This window comes from Melanaphis sacchari, unplaced genomic scaffold (genome assembly GCF_002803265.2).
Source record: "Melanaphis sacchari strain LSU unplaced genomic scaffold, SCAv2.0 Contig42_pilon_pilon, whole genome shotgun sequence".
Lineage (NCBI taxonomy): Eukaryota > Metazoa > Arthropoda > Insecta > Hemiptera > Aphididae > Melanaphis > Melanaphis sacchari.
In genome coordinates this window covers 2,216,489-2,232,780 of record NW_020271275.1, presented here as the reverse complement: position 1 = coordinate 2,232,780, position 16,292 = coordinate 2,216,489, and the positions used below count along the sequence as shown (strand labels likewise).

The following is a 16,292-nucleotide window of genomic DNA, read 5'->3' as shown; positions in this document are numbered from 1 at the left end:
TAATCCCAACTGTGCAGAATGTGTACGAGCAGCAACGGGCATATGATTCTGGTTTATTTTCTTCTTCTACGGCGCGTGGAGAAAGTACCGTTAGTCGATTTTCCGCCTATATATTATAGGGATCCGACGACCATGTCATTTATATACTATAATTATTAAAAGCGGTTTACTTTATAGTGTTTTTATCGTATAACCCCCCTTTCCCCGATGGGACATTTTCTCCGTCAACACTGCAACAAAAACAATAATAGTGCGCAAACTCAAAAATTTTCATTTAATTAGATATTGTGACATCTCTTAAATTATACGTTTATTTTCGTTCTTTTCGTTATTGCTTTACAATATTTACAAACTGTGTACGATTTATCGTCATCATCTCTTTTTTTCCACCAGAACTAAAGAGATATATTTTACAATTTTTTGGTCGAATTTATTTTGTCTGTCGTTCCAAACTCTAATTTAAAACACTGTATGCAGTATGCAAATATATACATTTATTAAACATAATTATATCGTCGTATAGTATCGTTGTTTAAACTAGCCACTAGAACAATCTGCTCTCCACGGACCAAAAAACGGGGTACGTGCCTCCGACACACTTGATGTCCTCGAATTCTCTTGACGACTGTGTACGGTTTCTCCACGGGATCGACAAGACTTCTCGTTTCACCTGTATGGGACGAAAACAAATCACATTATTAATATTGTTAAATAACGCGGTACACGTTAACATTTTTTTTGAAACACAATAAAATCTATCACGCAATAGGTTTGCGCTGTCGTTTTAAAATGCCATACTATATTACCATGTATCGAGTGCAAAAAAAACAAACGAGCATACACGATACAAGTAGGAAAAAAACCACCTACAGTTTTTAAGGTCGACTACTGCGCAAACTGGATACGAATAAACTACGACTGCAGTATATAATATGTAATTAAAGCAAAACTGTCCAGCCAACACTGTCAAGGTATTCCGCGGAAGGTTAACGATTGCGGCCGTCAAAACGATGGAATCGTTGCGAAAACAATTATAATATACTTATTATTTATACTAATATACATATTATACGTACGCAGGGCATTTGCGCATCAAAACGGAATAATAATTATACAATATAATTTTGCCCGTGAAAATGTTCCGAAAAAAAAATCGTTGGCCAGGCAAACGGTTTTGAAATATTATAATATTGTACGTAAAATAATGCACGAGACAACGCCACCACGCGTCGTTGTCGCGTTGTCGTCGTCGTCGCCCGTAACCTACGCACTATGTCAAGGTCGACGAAGGATTTCTAAAAAATCGCGTGTGCGTTGTACACATGTAACAACAAAATAATAAAAAAACATCACAAAAATAAACCCAAATATAGGTGTATACTCAGCACATGCATACCGTATATTATTATTATACTTAAGTAGTAGCATACATTATACAGGGTAGTTACTATGAATTCGCGTTTTTTATTTAACTAACATAAGGAAACTCTATGGGCCACTCTGTATAATATCATGTATGTGTGCTGTTGTTTAATTAGCAATTCCACAACGATGTACATTACAAATAAACACCACATTACAATAATAACATAACCGCCGACGTAGCATTCCGAAATATTAGATTCAATAGCAATTTTATAAACAAAAAACAGACGGTACGCGTAAGACGATAATTTTGTATGCAATGTTATAAAATTATTACGAAGAGTTAAAAAAAAATCGATTGATTCAAAATGTAAAAACAAATGATATGCTGCTAACAGAGATACGCGAATTCACCAATATTAAATATTATGCGATAGTAATATTATTTATTAATATTATTATTATTACTAAACAGCATTGAAAATATATGGAGAAAATAGGCCTTTCTTTATCCGCGCATATAGTACATATATATTATTATTATTTATCTAGAAAAAATTTGACGGTTTTGATTAAAAAAAAAATAAAATATAAGATTTGCGTGTTAAATATATGTTCAAGAAATCAAGTATTTATATTATAAAAATAAATAATCATTCATTTTACATAATTATGTACATAATATTATTTACGATATTTATAATAAGACTTATGTCTTAAATTTGATACATTTTTTTATGGTCAATGGCCACAAATTATACTTCGAGGTTTAGCTATTATTAACAGATAATATCACCACCGTATGCAATACCAATAATATAGTAATAAATAATAACATTAATATAAAATATTATATGATTATTTTAATTAAAAAAAAAAAAAAAAAACATTCCATAATATTTATCAATGGAGTCGTGATCGTCGTTCAGAAATGTCTACAAAATAGTCATTACTCATTATGTATCTTATTTCCTATACCGTTGTCATACAGTATAACATAAATAATTTAAAAATATTTTAAATCTATAGCCCTTTTTTAAGTCATTCAGATATAACCTCTAATTATTTTGCAGTTCTAAGCTCTTTCACTATAGAACCATATTTGAGCATCAAAGTAAAAATTGATACATTTTATGTTTTGATATTAATAAAGGTATTAATGAGCGTTGGAAATAAATAATAATAATATTATTTACCTACCAATAGGTATAAAATATAATATATATATATAATATAATCCACCTCAGGAAATGTATGGTTACGTTACTGAACCAACCAACCTACCTACCATATTTAGGTAGTTAGAGATTATAGTTATAGTGCCTAATAACGAATAAACATAGTTCAACATTGTTTTATGTAACATATAAAATAATATTATATTATTACCTATATAATATAACGACCGAAGTGAGGATCACTGCGCGTGGCACCCATAAGTCACAACAATTATTATTATTATTATTATTTCTATCACTATTTATTCGAAACCCCTCCCCGTACTACCTTCACAGGATTTGGCTTAGATAATATTCATGAGTAGTTACACAAATACGGAATATCTTACCGGAAATCGGTGAAGTTCTTATAATAAATAAATAATAATATTATATGTTACTATAATAATATAGATATAATAATAATGTGTATACCATCAGCCGCGGCTACCTTGTAGATATCGTGCGGTTAAGCAAATAATGGTATGATATTTGTACTGATACAATCAAGAATTGATCGTATATTATAGAGTCGTCTCACTTGCATACCGTCAATGTTAACGACGTTCTGTGAACGGGTTCGAGCCCCGCGGGCCGCACTTAATGTTATGCTTATAGCCTTCAAGTTCAATAGCGCACAAAACTCACATCATAATATCGTCCTGATCGCCAACATCGAACATTAACATTTCTAACCTTTTTTTTTACGTAGCAGTGTAAACGTACACAATAAATTGTACCACCCATACCTCCCTCACAAGCCTACCGACAACGGAACGGACAAACACAAACTTATTCTCCACACACATTAGAGAAACAGTTGCACAACTAAACACGCGGACTTTGAAACGTTTTAAGCTGAAATCTCGTTTCGATATCGTTACTATTTAGTATTTATTATCAAATAAAAAGTATAACCTAGCTTGAATTAATGTGTCTGTAAGGTATCAGGTGATATTTTGATAATTTAATTTTTTTTACTTAAAATTTGAATTTTATAATACAGTAACTGCATTGATATAACATAAAAATCGATAAAAAAATTTATTTAAAAAAAAAAATGATCATTTACCACATGACAGTTTTTTTAGTGAGTGTAGTTTTTTTGTTTAAATTAAATAATCTATAAATATATTATTAATTAATTTTTCTCATAAGTAATCCCTTTTATATATTATTCATAATATATGAAATAAATATTATATTATATGAACTTATAAACAATTATTTATAAACATTTAAAGTTATAAATAATTAACAATATTGGTTTAATATTCAATTTATTTACCCACTTTCAAAAAATATTCTCTAATTAAATACCTAACATACAATAAAAAAATATGTTGCTATTACAAAAAAAAAGTGAAAAAATCACCTTGATAAAAAATAAAACCAACAAATAATATTTTGCTGACCATATGCTTGTAATATTTTTGTAATACAATATCAATTGAATGTCGTTAACAACTACATATGTCTTATTGTAAAATGTATAAATATTAAATACATACATAATAATAACTATAAAAAAAAATGTGTACATTACACAGGATATAGATGAATTTCAACCTTTCAAACACAGTAATTATGTCAACCTACTCAAATTGAAAATGTGGTGTTGTATATTACCATTTTTTTTTTTTTAGAATGTAAACAGTGAACATATTTTAACAAAATTTCCAAGCTAATAAATCCTACTTAAGTATAATACCTACTATATTACTATTATTATTAAATATTAATATCATAACAAATTTTTAATTTACTTAGTCATTTGAGCAAGTGCAAGTCATCAATGTTAATGATAATGTTTAAAGCATTCTATTAAGTTACCAAAAGGTTAAACAATCGACTCAATTGAAATGCACTATATAGATAGAAGCTACTATAAAAAAAAAAGTATGCACATAAAAAATTATAAATAATGCATTATACCCTAGTAGAGTACTGTAATGGTAATTTTATTATTTTTTTTTTTTTGTCAACTCAATAGGGCAGTGATCTGAATTTAGGTGAACAAGTTTAAAATTCATATTTTATACTATTTATAAGTAAACAAATGTTTATTGATAACTTTCATACAGTACCAAAATACTTCCAAATTACTTATTTATATTTTATAAAAATTAAATAATATAAGCAAATGTAAAATAGCAGAATATTATCAAGTTAATAAGTTTATAAAATATATGAAACAAAAATTAATTTTTTATTCAATAACAATAGAAAAAACAATTTTATTATTTTAAAAAATTTTAATTTTTAAACAATTTTTAATAAATATAATACAATATATCATGGAAATGGAATTAAATACTTATCATTTTGAATAAAAATTAAGAATCAAGCTTTTGTTATCATTTTTTAGATATACTTTAAATAAAAGAATCCAAATGTTGATGGTGTAAAATAATAATTTCAAAATACTAAAAATATGAAAAACCTTGTTTAATCAAAATTATAATTAGTATAAATTTTTAGTGTTATTATTTTTAGATTAACTAAACATTTTCTCAATAAACTATTTAATATATAAATATTTTTAAAACAAAATTATACTCTTCATTCAATTATATATGATACTATTCTCCTATTAATACTTAGAAGCTAGTGCATAAAGCATGTATAGTGTAATATTAAATTTTACCTAACTAATTCATATTACATTACTAACAAGTTTTCCTTATTTGTTACGAACCATTTAAGATTTATATTTTACGTCTTAGTTATTTTTTTTTTTTTACTTTAGTTTAACTATGCATTTATTTGAGAGGTAATACTTTGCCACAATTTAATATAGTAGGTTATAAGTAATTTTAGTATTAATTTGCTAAATTTAGATATGAAAGGTTCAATATTCAATATAAAGTAAAAAAATGACAATTTAAGCAGTTAATAGAATATTTAGTATGTAGGTAGTATACAAAAGAAAACCTTACCAAACGCTAATGATTTGTATTTGTTTTTTCTCGTCCATACTTCATCTACGTCGTCCATCACTAAGTTCCAGTGTTTGTCAAAAGCAATAATGTACCCTTCACAGTGGCCTCGAACAGACACAGCTGATCGTATATAAACTTTGACACGTTGTTTTCTATGGCAAAACGTTGCAATACGAGATAATGGTCCACGGGATTTACCAATTTCTGACATACGTGCCATAACAGTTCGTCTCTGTTTAATATTCCGTTGAACTAATGATACTTGAGACGTGCCAGCCACTGAAAAAAAATATCTTAAGTATTTTATAATTATTAATATTTATTGAGAACTTACCAGCACTTAAATCACGTTCTATTGGTTTGGTGTCATATTCATTAAGTCTCTATAAAATACTAGAGTTAAAAAGAATACTAATTTGTTAAGACTTAAATATACAATTTAAAATTACTCTGGGTCTTTCAGGTTTGATTAAAACATCTCCTGAAGGAGTAAGTTCAAATTTTGATATATTGTCTAATGGTTGAGCTGTCGTGCTAGGCACCTTTACATCTTTTGAGTACAGAGCTTTAATTGGATTGAATGAGGGCGACAACATGTCTAATTCTTCGTCGGTGGTAGATGACATTGCATGTGAATCTGAGAATAAGATACGTAAAATCTGTCCAAAAAGACATTATGTAAGCATGCAAACAATAAACAACAGGTAGTGTAAAAGTGTTTACTTACCAGTCAAACGGAAATTATAAAACTTCGAATGTTTTAAATGGCAATTTATTGTAGACAGAAGCGTGTTATTAATATTTAATATTAATTCGTTTTTTAAAACAATTTAAAAAAAATAAAAATTATAAACGTAACGTATTATAACTTTTTTAACAGACCGATGATAAGTGATAACACTGAAACACTGATAACAGTGATAACTATTTATCAGTTAATAATAATGTTATGGAAAATAAAAACACAACTGACGTATTTGGGGAGACACCTAGGAGCGAGATCTATACGACGCGCTCGGTACTTCAGTCTTAGGCAAACGTCCGTCAATGATGGACCATTAGAGCACGTTGTAGTGATAAAAATTACATTTACGTTTTTTTTCTCATTTTAGACACGAAAATGTATTTGAAAGAAAAATGGAAACGAACCTCCGTTAGCAGACAATGAACAAAAACGAAAGTGGAACATCGCATAAAGTGAGAAATTAATTAATTTATAACATTTTTTATTATAGATTATAGCATAGAAGTGTCTGTACCGATGGAGTTATAAACATAAATAGTTAATATCACAAAACTATTTTATAATACATAAAAATTCTATCTTTGGATTACCACAAATTTACCCGGCTAGATACATTTCATGTATACAAAGATTGTTCACAATATCAAATTATCTTTAATTGTAACATATACCTACAATTTATATATTATTTAACATCTGATTATTTCATATCGATTCGCATCATTCTCGAATTTGATATTTTCTACTGATCTTTTTCATCTGAAAATTTGACCAACAAACTATAATTATTGATAGGTACTTGCGGCAAAATATTTAGATTTATGTTAATGTCGATAATTATATCCATATAAAACTGTAAACTCAAGTAAAATTAAACCGCTTTTAATACGTCTATATTAGTCTGTGATTTAAATATCTATAGAATATGTTAGAATATTCTAATATAAATTAATATAAATTAGCCTTGAAACGTTTCACGAAAGAAAATATATATATTTTTTTTAAAACACGTTTTAAACACACCGACCCTGTCAATTACCATGATCATAATTTTTAAAGGGACATTTGCATTCTGGCAAACGCCAAACGGTAATAGACGCTAATTACAATATTGTTTAGCAGTTGGATTGGTTAACGCGTTTCATATTCTTGGCTAATATCCATGAGTATTTCATTGAAATTTAATTATGATATTATGAAAGATTTGTGTCAAATAATTAGCATCGATACAACTACAATGCAAAACAGTTCATATAAATGAAAATATGATTTTTATTTAAATAAAAACAAAAAACTAAATTACGATATCAATCCTACGAACGTTAAAATTCAATCAAAAAATGTATTTATATCCTTATTGCTTTAACATTATTATTGTTGTAAGATTTTATCAATAAAGTAACTTTTCAAATAAAAAACTAATATTAAAACAATAATACGTAAATTATTTTTCGAAAGCGGTACCTGATGTATCTTGTAACTATAATGTTTTATATGTATTACGTGAAAGTAATAAGTAATAAATTACTGTTGTATAAACTCAAACATTAATGTATGCAAAATAAAAATTATGGTTGTATTAGGCGAGAACAAAAATATCATGATACCGGTTTCAGAAAAAAAAAATTATAGCAATACTATACGAATAAGCTGAACAATGAAAATATAGACATGGGCATCGTATATAATCTGCAGTGCATTATAATATATTTTAAATAAAAATGAAGTAAACAGCTATCATTGAAATTTTTATTTATATTACAAATGATTGATGAATAAGTGTAATTTGATTATAGCATAAAAATAAGTATACATCAATTTTGTTTAAATTTCTTAATATTGCTATAAATTATCTATTAAATTACTTAATTAAAATCGTATGAGCAATCACAAACATAATAAACTCTTTGTAGTAAAATTTCAAACCAATGTAGGTATAGATTAGACAGTAATTAAAATTAAATATTTGTTAAAAAATAAAATGTGTATGGTTTAATTTGTTATTTAAAAAAAAAAAATAAAAATCAAGCGGGTCCAAAGTTACATATTTTATTGTTATTACTATTTTTAAGGATATATCGAATTGTTAACTTCGAAATTATGCAAATCAGAAATTAATTTACTGTAAACATTATAATGTTTATCTGTAATGTTATTATTTAGTAATGATTTCCTAGATGGGATTTTTTAAAAATATTTTTTAGATTATACTATGTCTATAACATGTATGTGGCTTATCAATTATAGCCAAAGATGCTTAAACGTAAAGTTTTAATATTTTTAAATTTAATTGAGATGTGGCTAGTAGGTAATAACTAATAAATAATAATATACTATAATATACCAAAATATTATGTTTGTATGGTAATATTCCAAGGTAAACGGCTGAATATTCCATCAATATTACAAATCGTATAGTTTAAGTTTAAACTAAAACAATTTTTAAATAATTTCATAAATACTAACTTTTAAATAATTTTTTTGCAATGAAAGTAATTTTAAAAATAAATAAAACCAAAAATTTGCTTATTAAGTTATACTACTATTACTACTCATAATAACTTTCATTAACTATATACAGGTACCTAGATAATATTTTTTTAAATGTGTTTTTAAAATTAAAAAAATATATTTGCAAATATTTATAGTTGTGATTTTCCACAGGCATTTTATCAAAAAAATTATAGAAATTTTTGCATTGACTATTTCATCTTGTATTGAATGAATGTTTAGGTTGGTCTTTTATATTGTCCAGTTGATCAAATAATTACAGTTTTATTTAAAAACTATGAACATGTTTTGGAATTAAACAAATTGAACGTAACTACATTAGGTATTCATTTTTTTTTTATTTCCTGTTATTATTAAATTGATAAATACTACTGAGTACCAAACATGTTCAATATTTGTATTGTGTATAAAAAGCATAAAAAAAAAAAAAAATTAAACCGCCTATAATATTTAGTATTATATAATAGACAGTAGAAAATTAAAAAATATATGTATGCAATGTTTTATAACTACATACAACCCATCTAATTTTATACAACACACAGATTGTTTGTAAATTTCATGTTTTTTTATAAATAATTTAATTGTTTACTAATAAATAATAGTAAATAAATGTTTTTAAGTATTAATAAAATTGATCTATTATGTTTTATATTACCTACATGTATACCACGAATTTATATTTATTTTACTAATATAATATTTATAAATAATAATTTAGTGAATAAAAAAAAAAATAGAAAAATCAATAGATTTGTTAAAAATATTAGTGTCGTACATTAAAAAATTGTAAAATTATATAAAACATTTATAAATTGTACACCAAAACTTTCTTATACTCAATCGTATTATATTTTTCATTCAATTTAATTGGTTCATCGCTTATTTGAATAAATTGTAATTTAAATTATAGATATCGAAGAGACGTGGGTCCACGACTCACTAATAATCATCCTGGCTTTTGTGAAGCCCACACCACCCGGCCAATCATTGTCCGCTGGTGTAGTAGTTGCTGGCAAGACATCGACCATCTCAGGTTCAGGTATGCCTTTCATGGACGATGTGTTACTCTGGTGTCCAGAGGCCGAGACGAAAATTGACGATTTTACCGAATGTCTTGTAAGTAGTCGAACGCCATTATAATAATATACCTGATGAACGATGATGTTATCGATGTATTAGCTTAATGTCCATGTTTGTTTTAGGGTAACGAAGTTTCCAGTCTCGGCGAACTACTCCAATCGGAAATATCTAGTGAATTAGACAATGCTTTGGACGGAGGAGGAGCAGGTAACCAGGATGCCGGTGAACACTCTGGCGATGATGATATTTTCAAGCAGTTATCCGACTCGTCCGCGTTACTTGAACAGTTTTTCGATTTTGTTAATTGTGATATAAAGGTAAACAACGACTCATTTAGGTTTAATCGGTCAAATATTCGTTTATATCATCATTGTGTTAATATCTTAACGAATTGATTGATCCTATCTACCTACTTCACTAATATCTTATTGTTTAACTTTTTTATAATCTTTATATTATCTTTTCTTGGTATTTTAAATTTTCGTTACTAATATATTTTTTTTTTTTTTATATTGTAATAATATTTCAACACTAAAAGTACAAAATAGTAAAATCATGAAATTGCCTATATTTACTCCTTACTTTAAATCATTATCTCAAATAATTATATAATTTATATTATATTACTAAAATATTAGAAAAAAAAATTAAATTTAAAGTTTATAATTGTATATTATAAAATATTATTCATTTTTTTTACTACCTATTAATAATGTTTATCAATTATTAAAACTATATTATATTTTTATTGTTTGTGTATCTTAAATTATCTATACTCAGCGCCTAACTATTAAATACAGTTTGTATAATTGTATGCTTATAATATTTAATTTAGTAAAATATTTTTAACTTTATGTACCTATTTAACAAATTTGATATTCTTCACATCAAAAGATTTTAGATTATACAAGTCTAGTATTTTGATTTATTATACAGAAAACAAAACATTCATAATTAATATGATGTCCAATTGTTAAACTCTCATGTGCTGTCTTATAAATATAAAGTATAGTAAATGTATGCTGTATAAATGTTATGCACTAACTTTCATATAAAATTTATTATTCAAATAAAAATTAAGTATTACATCTGTTGTAGGTCAGGTTTTTATTATATTTCAATTATTTTAAGGAAGTTATGAGTACCTACCTATGAATAGGTATGTAAAATATTAAAATTTTAAAATACTCATAACTTGTTTAAAAATTTATATTGGATTACAAACAGATTATATTCTTATCTTAAAGTTTAATTATAAGTCAACTCACTTTAAATCATAGTTAACAAAGCAGGTTTGCTATATTGTACAATACCTACCTACATTACATAATATGTCATTACTCTTCTAATAAATAATTTAGTGATTTTAAAATAATAAAATTTATTCTCGTCTCTCCTCATTGTCAATATTATTCCCTATATTAATTTATATGGCTTTTTCAATTGACTATTTTTATAAATTGTAAAATTTAAAATCATATTTTATTTTTATGCCATCAAATGTCATAATTAATAAAGCCAATTATTTAAATTTATATTTATGATAAAAAACTTATATCAAATATATTTTTAATATTACAGGAAGAAAATAATAACAATGTTATGTCAACGGGTAACAAAAACCATGCTGCTGTTGCATTACTTCAAGAACTACAACGCACAAATGCTGGCAAAAAATTCAATATAACCACTGCCAATCCTTTACTTGCAGGTACATACTCGAATACACGATTATGTAATATGTACCTATAAATTAAAAAAGTAATTTTTAATAAAAAAATTCAAAGTTCAAATCTACAGTTTGAAATCTACGATGTACTTGCCAGTGAATATATGTTTATCATTTTAATAAAAAAAGTATTCAATTCCAATAAAATGTACTCGTATTGGTACCTAATTTAGTCTGTTATTTTTACTTTTGTGGAATTGATAACTTATACGTTTAAACTTACATGACTATCCTTAAAAATAATATTTCATGATTAAAAAAGTTTAATATGAATAATATAGAAAATAAAGCAATTATACAAACATTTATGTGAGATGATTATCAAAAAACATAATCAATACTTATGTATGTAAAATAATTAGGTATCTACCTATTACTATAACATATATTTAATAAATATTAAGAAAACATTGTTGTTTATATGACAATTTTGAAAATTGTTGTTAAAATTTTGTTTGCAGATCAGAATTATAATAAGTTTTAATAAAATAAATATGTTAAAATTTATTAATGGTTTCAATATTCCAAAATATACATCATAACTGTCAACTTTGATCTTAACTTATAATTATAATCATAGTAATAGCATACCTAACATAATAATATGTCCTAATCATTATTAAATTGTTATATCTGCCATTAATTTAGTAAACATAGGTAGATTAAGAATTATTCATCAAACAGTCTAAATATATCATTATAATAGTTATTTAATTTCAAAATTATTAATTATTATAGGTAGTAATGTACCTATGTATAACTAAAAAAAGAATTTTAAACGTGGCTTTAATTAATTTCTCATTTTTTTCAGTGATTTAAGTTAATTACAACATTTTATAATACCTACATAATTTAATTAATTAAAAAGTATTTAATATTATTTAATTTCCAATCATTAGTCTTCAAAATATCAGGTATAAGTGCATGCCTAACTTTAATATATATTAATAAAAGATAATTATATTTATTATACCTATTGCATTTATTCAAATTCAATATTTTGGATTTTAAAATAGGTAGGTACCTAATTAGATTCTTATACAATTTAAAATTTTATGAAGTGATACAAACTTCTTTCTTTTTTTTTGAATAAGAATAGTTCTTTTATCCTGCAATTTATGGAGTAAACTGTTAACAAATTCAAAATTTGTATGATTACTTACCTATTTTCTAAATTGTTAAACTTTATGTTATCAGGATTAAAGAATATAGACATATAATCCTATATAATGGTTTTATGCAAAATATAAAATATATATTATATTTAGACTAGATACTAAATAAACACAAATAATCACATCCATAAAAGATTATTCATAAATTATATTACCTATCTATTGCAGTTTTAAAATCACCATATCTAATTTCATTAAAATGATACATGATATTTATCCATTAAGTACATATTATTGTGAACCTATATAAGTAAAATAAATAATAATTATGTTAATATTTGTTTCAAAATTTGATTTACATACCTACATAAACATTTTTAAAAACATTATCTGTTTGATAAAGCAGAAAAAAATGGAATACAAAAGTTTGCATTGCTACAGTACATTGCTAAAATAATAAAAAATCTTTAGTATCTATTTAAAAATAGGGATATAGATCAGAACTTAAATAAATGCACAGGTAGGTAATTAAAAGATAAAACGGGAGAAGCATGTTTAATAAGACATTGTATAAATTACCTATTCTGAAATAAAAGGTAGGTATTTAATAGTTAGAAAATATAGTTTATTAAGTAAATGTATAATTTTTGAACTTAAATTGAATACTTGATGTTTAATGCATTTAATTACATACCTATAATTATTTATCATTTTCACATTAATGTATATTGCAATAATATATTATCTTTTATTAATTAAAATTGGATACTCGCTTTAGACTACTTATAGGTAGATTTTTATTTTATAAATATAATGTTATATGTAGATAAAAATAGTTATTTACACTGCTCAGTTATTGTGAACTAAATAATTTTAAAAAATTGTAAATAGTTAGGTACATTTAACCTAAATACCTATTAGAATTATTATTGTACAGTTTTTTAAAATTAAATTTTATTGAGACAGTTGTTAATTAATATGATAATCAATTTATTTTAAATCAAATTAATATATGTATTGTGTATGTTTTAGAAAAACTTTTGAATCCTGTGTCTCAGCTAAATCCAAGTTTAAACCAAAATTCAGATATGTTCATCAATCAAAACAAGTACATCAAGACGGAACCTTCAATAAATGATACAGGTAGGTACTACAATATATTATAACATTTATTACTTAAAGTTGATTGAATGTCTTGATCAGTGAGACTAAAAATTTTAAAAGTTTGTCAGTAAACTCATATAAGAGTCTTATTCTAAGTCCATAAGTGTAATTATATTTGTTCAATTTTTTGAATGTAAACAGACATTAAGCATTTGGTACTTTTAATAAAATCTTTAATTATATACCTAACTAATCCTCTTTTTTTCGAACTTGACTACCTACTGTTAAATCCACTGCTTATCCCATATTTTCTCATAATATTATAAAGACTTAAAAAAATTAAAAACAATACAATTATAATATATCTAACAATAACAGTTGGTTATATTCTTATAAGGTTTTAATCGTATTGAGTAGTAAAACATAGATAGCGCTAGTTGTTCTAAAAGTGTTTAAATCTGTAGAATATTTTAAAATTATGTATAAATGTTTTTTTCTAAATATTCGTTCGTTAAAACTTAGACTTATTGATTTATGCTTGGAATTTTTAAAATTATCTAGAGCCTACAAAGAAGTTTCTATATACATTATTTAAAGCTTCTTTCGTTATTAATACTGAATAAATATTATGGTTTATTAGCGACGTAGGTCGTAGACACAATTGTTGAAATGGGAAATGGTAGGAGTTTTTGATTTTTTTTTTTTTTTTGTAACTCATAAATAAATAAATAAAAATGGTACTTCTATTTACAATTAATTAATAATATAGTTACACATGCTAACAACCTATACACCCAAATATCATGGTTGATAATAGATAGATAAACTATTATTTACTTTGATACGTACTTTTATCTTCTAGGTACTTATAAGTTATAGGTTTTAATAACAAATATAATAAAATTCTGATTGTTTATTATTTTATTTTTTTGTTAATTTTATTATGTAAAATAAACCATTTGCATTTGATGTGATAATTATATGATAATTATTATGATAAATCATAATTTTTCTTGACTAATTGCTAATTAGTATTGTACAATGAATCGACCACGTAACTGTGTAATATTGATTGATATTATATTAAAATTTGCCATTATTGGAATATGAAAGCGTTAAGTTCAATAATAGTCAAACCTTTAGGTATTATTAATTTTTGTGTAGTTTGAAAATTAATTATTAATAGATTTTCAGAAGTTTGATATTCTTTTGTTATTGAATTTTAATACATAATATATTATTTATATAATGGTAGTTATCTTTTTTTGGTTCCGGGGTGGGAAGCTTAATCTCTAAAAACCCATTGTATATGTTATAAAAGCATTTATATATATGTATCAACTAAACCATTATAATTCATAATGAAATAAGCACTTATGTGTAATTTAGTAATTTTTGACTTATACAATTTTTTTATTTCAATTACACAATTTTAATTTTTAAATTATTAATATACATTATAATGTTGAATAATCACGTTTTGTTTTCAATTTGCTTTTAAATAATTTAACCTCATAATTTAGTATTTGCAATTTGTCGAAAATTCAATTGATGTGCCATTATACAGCAATAGGTAGATAATACCTTCATAATTTTACTTACAAGAACCAACTGGTATCCGATCCGTACGTTTTCTTACTCCTGCATTTGGTACTTCGTTGCAAATTACAATACTGATTAGTACCTAATTATTATCCCGATATCATAGTTAAATTAATAAATTATACTAACATGTGATTAAGCTAATGGAAAATTACTTCAAAATTTGTTTATTTGAAACTGATATTAATTTAGATTTGGTTGGTAGTTTAGTTATAACTTATAATGTATTTGTGATATTTAAACTAAAACAAATATTTTAATAGCGATATACACGATTTACTCATATTTGTTTAGGTATGATTGAGTTTTATAACGATTATTCTACAAAAATCATTACAATTTATTTTAATAAAATATATAAAAAACATATTCATCCGAAATCATATTTGCAATAATACAGTATACACTCCAAAATTGTATGAATATAAATTTAAATTATATATTTTGTGTTATGACATTTGGTCCATATAAATTAAGATTAGATTTCGATAATATAATACCTACAGCTAAGAACTTATTATTCCTAACAACAATTTTAAATAATATTTGTAAATTAAAATCCTGATTCAAATTAAATCAGCTGTATCATCATATATGTATTCGGCTCTTACATTGAAATATTAAGATTAGTATTTTGGACTTTAATTCCGTATTTTTATCAAATAATTTTTTAATTTATAATATTATAAGTTAAAGGGTTTTTTTAAAAAATGATAATATAATACAAATTCCCATTCAAAGAAATGAATTTTTATTTAATATTTAATAATATAATATAATACTCATAGCTAGTAAAATAGTGTATTATATCCCTCATTCGTAAACTATTTTCAAAATATTGTAAAAACTGTAAGTATTGGTTATTAGTTATTACTTATT

The 16,292-nt window shown here is 24.6% G+C and overlaps 2 protein-coding genes across 4 annotated transcripts in view; one reads left to right on the top strand and one right to left on the bottom strand.

Moving 5' to 3' along the window:
- Window positions 1-16,292, top strand: part of LOC112597635 (ecdysone-induced protein 74EF) — a 114,785-nt gene that overhangs the window by 29,847 nt on the left and 68,646 nt on the right. For both annotated transcript variants that reach the window (XM_025343763.1, XM_025343764.1), the window contains exons 2-6: window positions 6,637-6,721; window positions 9,694-9,899; window positions 9,986-10,180; window positions 11,445-11,574; window positions 13,740-13,850. In XM_025343763.1, the coding sequence (XP_025199548.1) occupies window positions 9,825-9,899; window positions 9,986-10,180; window positions 11,445-11,574; window positions 13,740-13,850 (511 nt within the window). In that variant the 5' untranslated portion in view covers window positions 6,637-6,721; window positions 9,694-9,824. The remainder of the gene's footprint in view (window positions 1-6,636; window positions 6,722-9,693; window positions 9,900-9,985; window positions 10,181-11,444; window positions 11,575-13,739; window positions 13,851-16,292) is intronic.
- Window positions 477-6,381, bottom strand: LOC112597636 (U7 snRNA-associated Sm-like protein LSm11). Of its 2 annotated transcripts, none has more exons than XM_025343765.1 (5): window positions 6,252-6,381; window positions 5,974-6,183; window positions 5,859-5,907; window positions 5,522-5,803; window positions 477-670 (listed from the first exon to the last, which is right to left on the bottom strand). In XM_025343765.1, exons 2-5 carry the CDS (start codon window positions 6,148-6,150, stop codon window positions 498-500), a joined length of 681 nt encoding a protein of 226 aa, XP_025199550.1. In that variant the 5' UTR covers window positions 6,151-6,183; window positions 6,252-6,381; the 3' UTR covers window positions 477-497. The 2 variants fall into 2 exon arrangements, with proteins under 2 accessions (XP_025199550.1, XP_025199551.1); XM_025343766.1 differs by having other exon boundaries at window positions 5,974-6,161.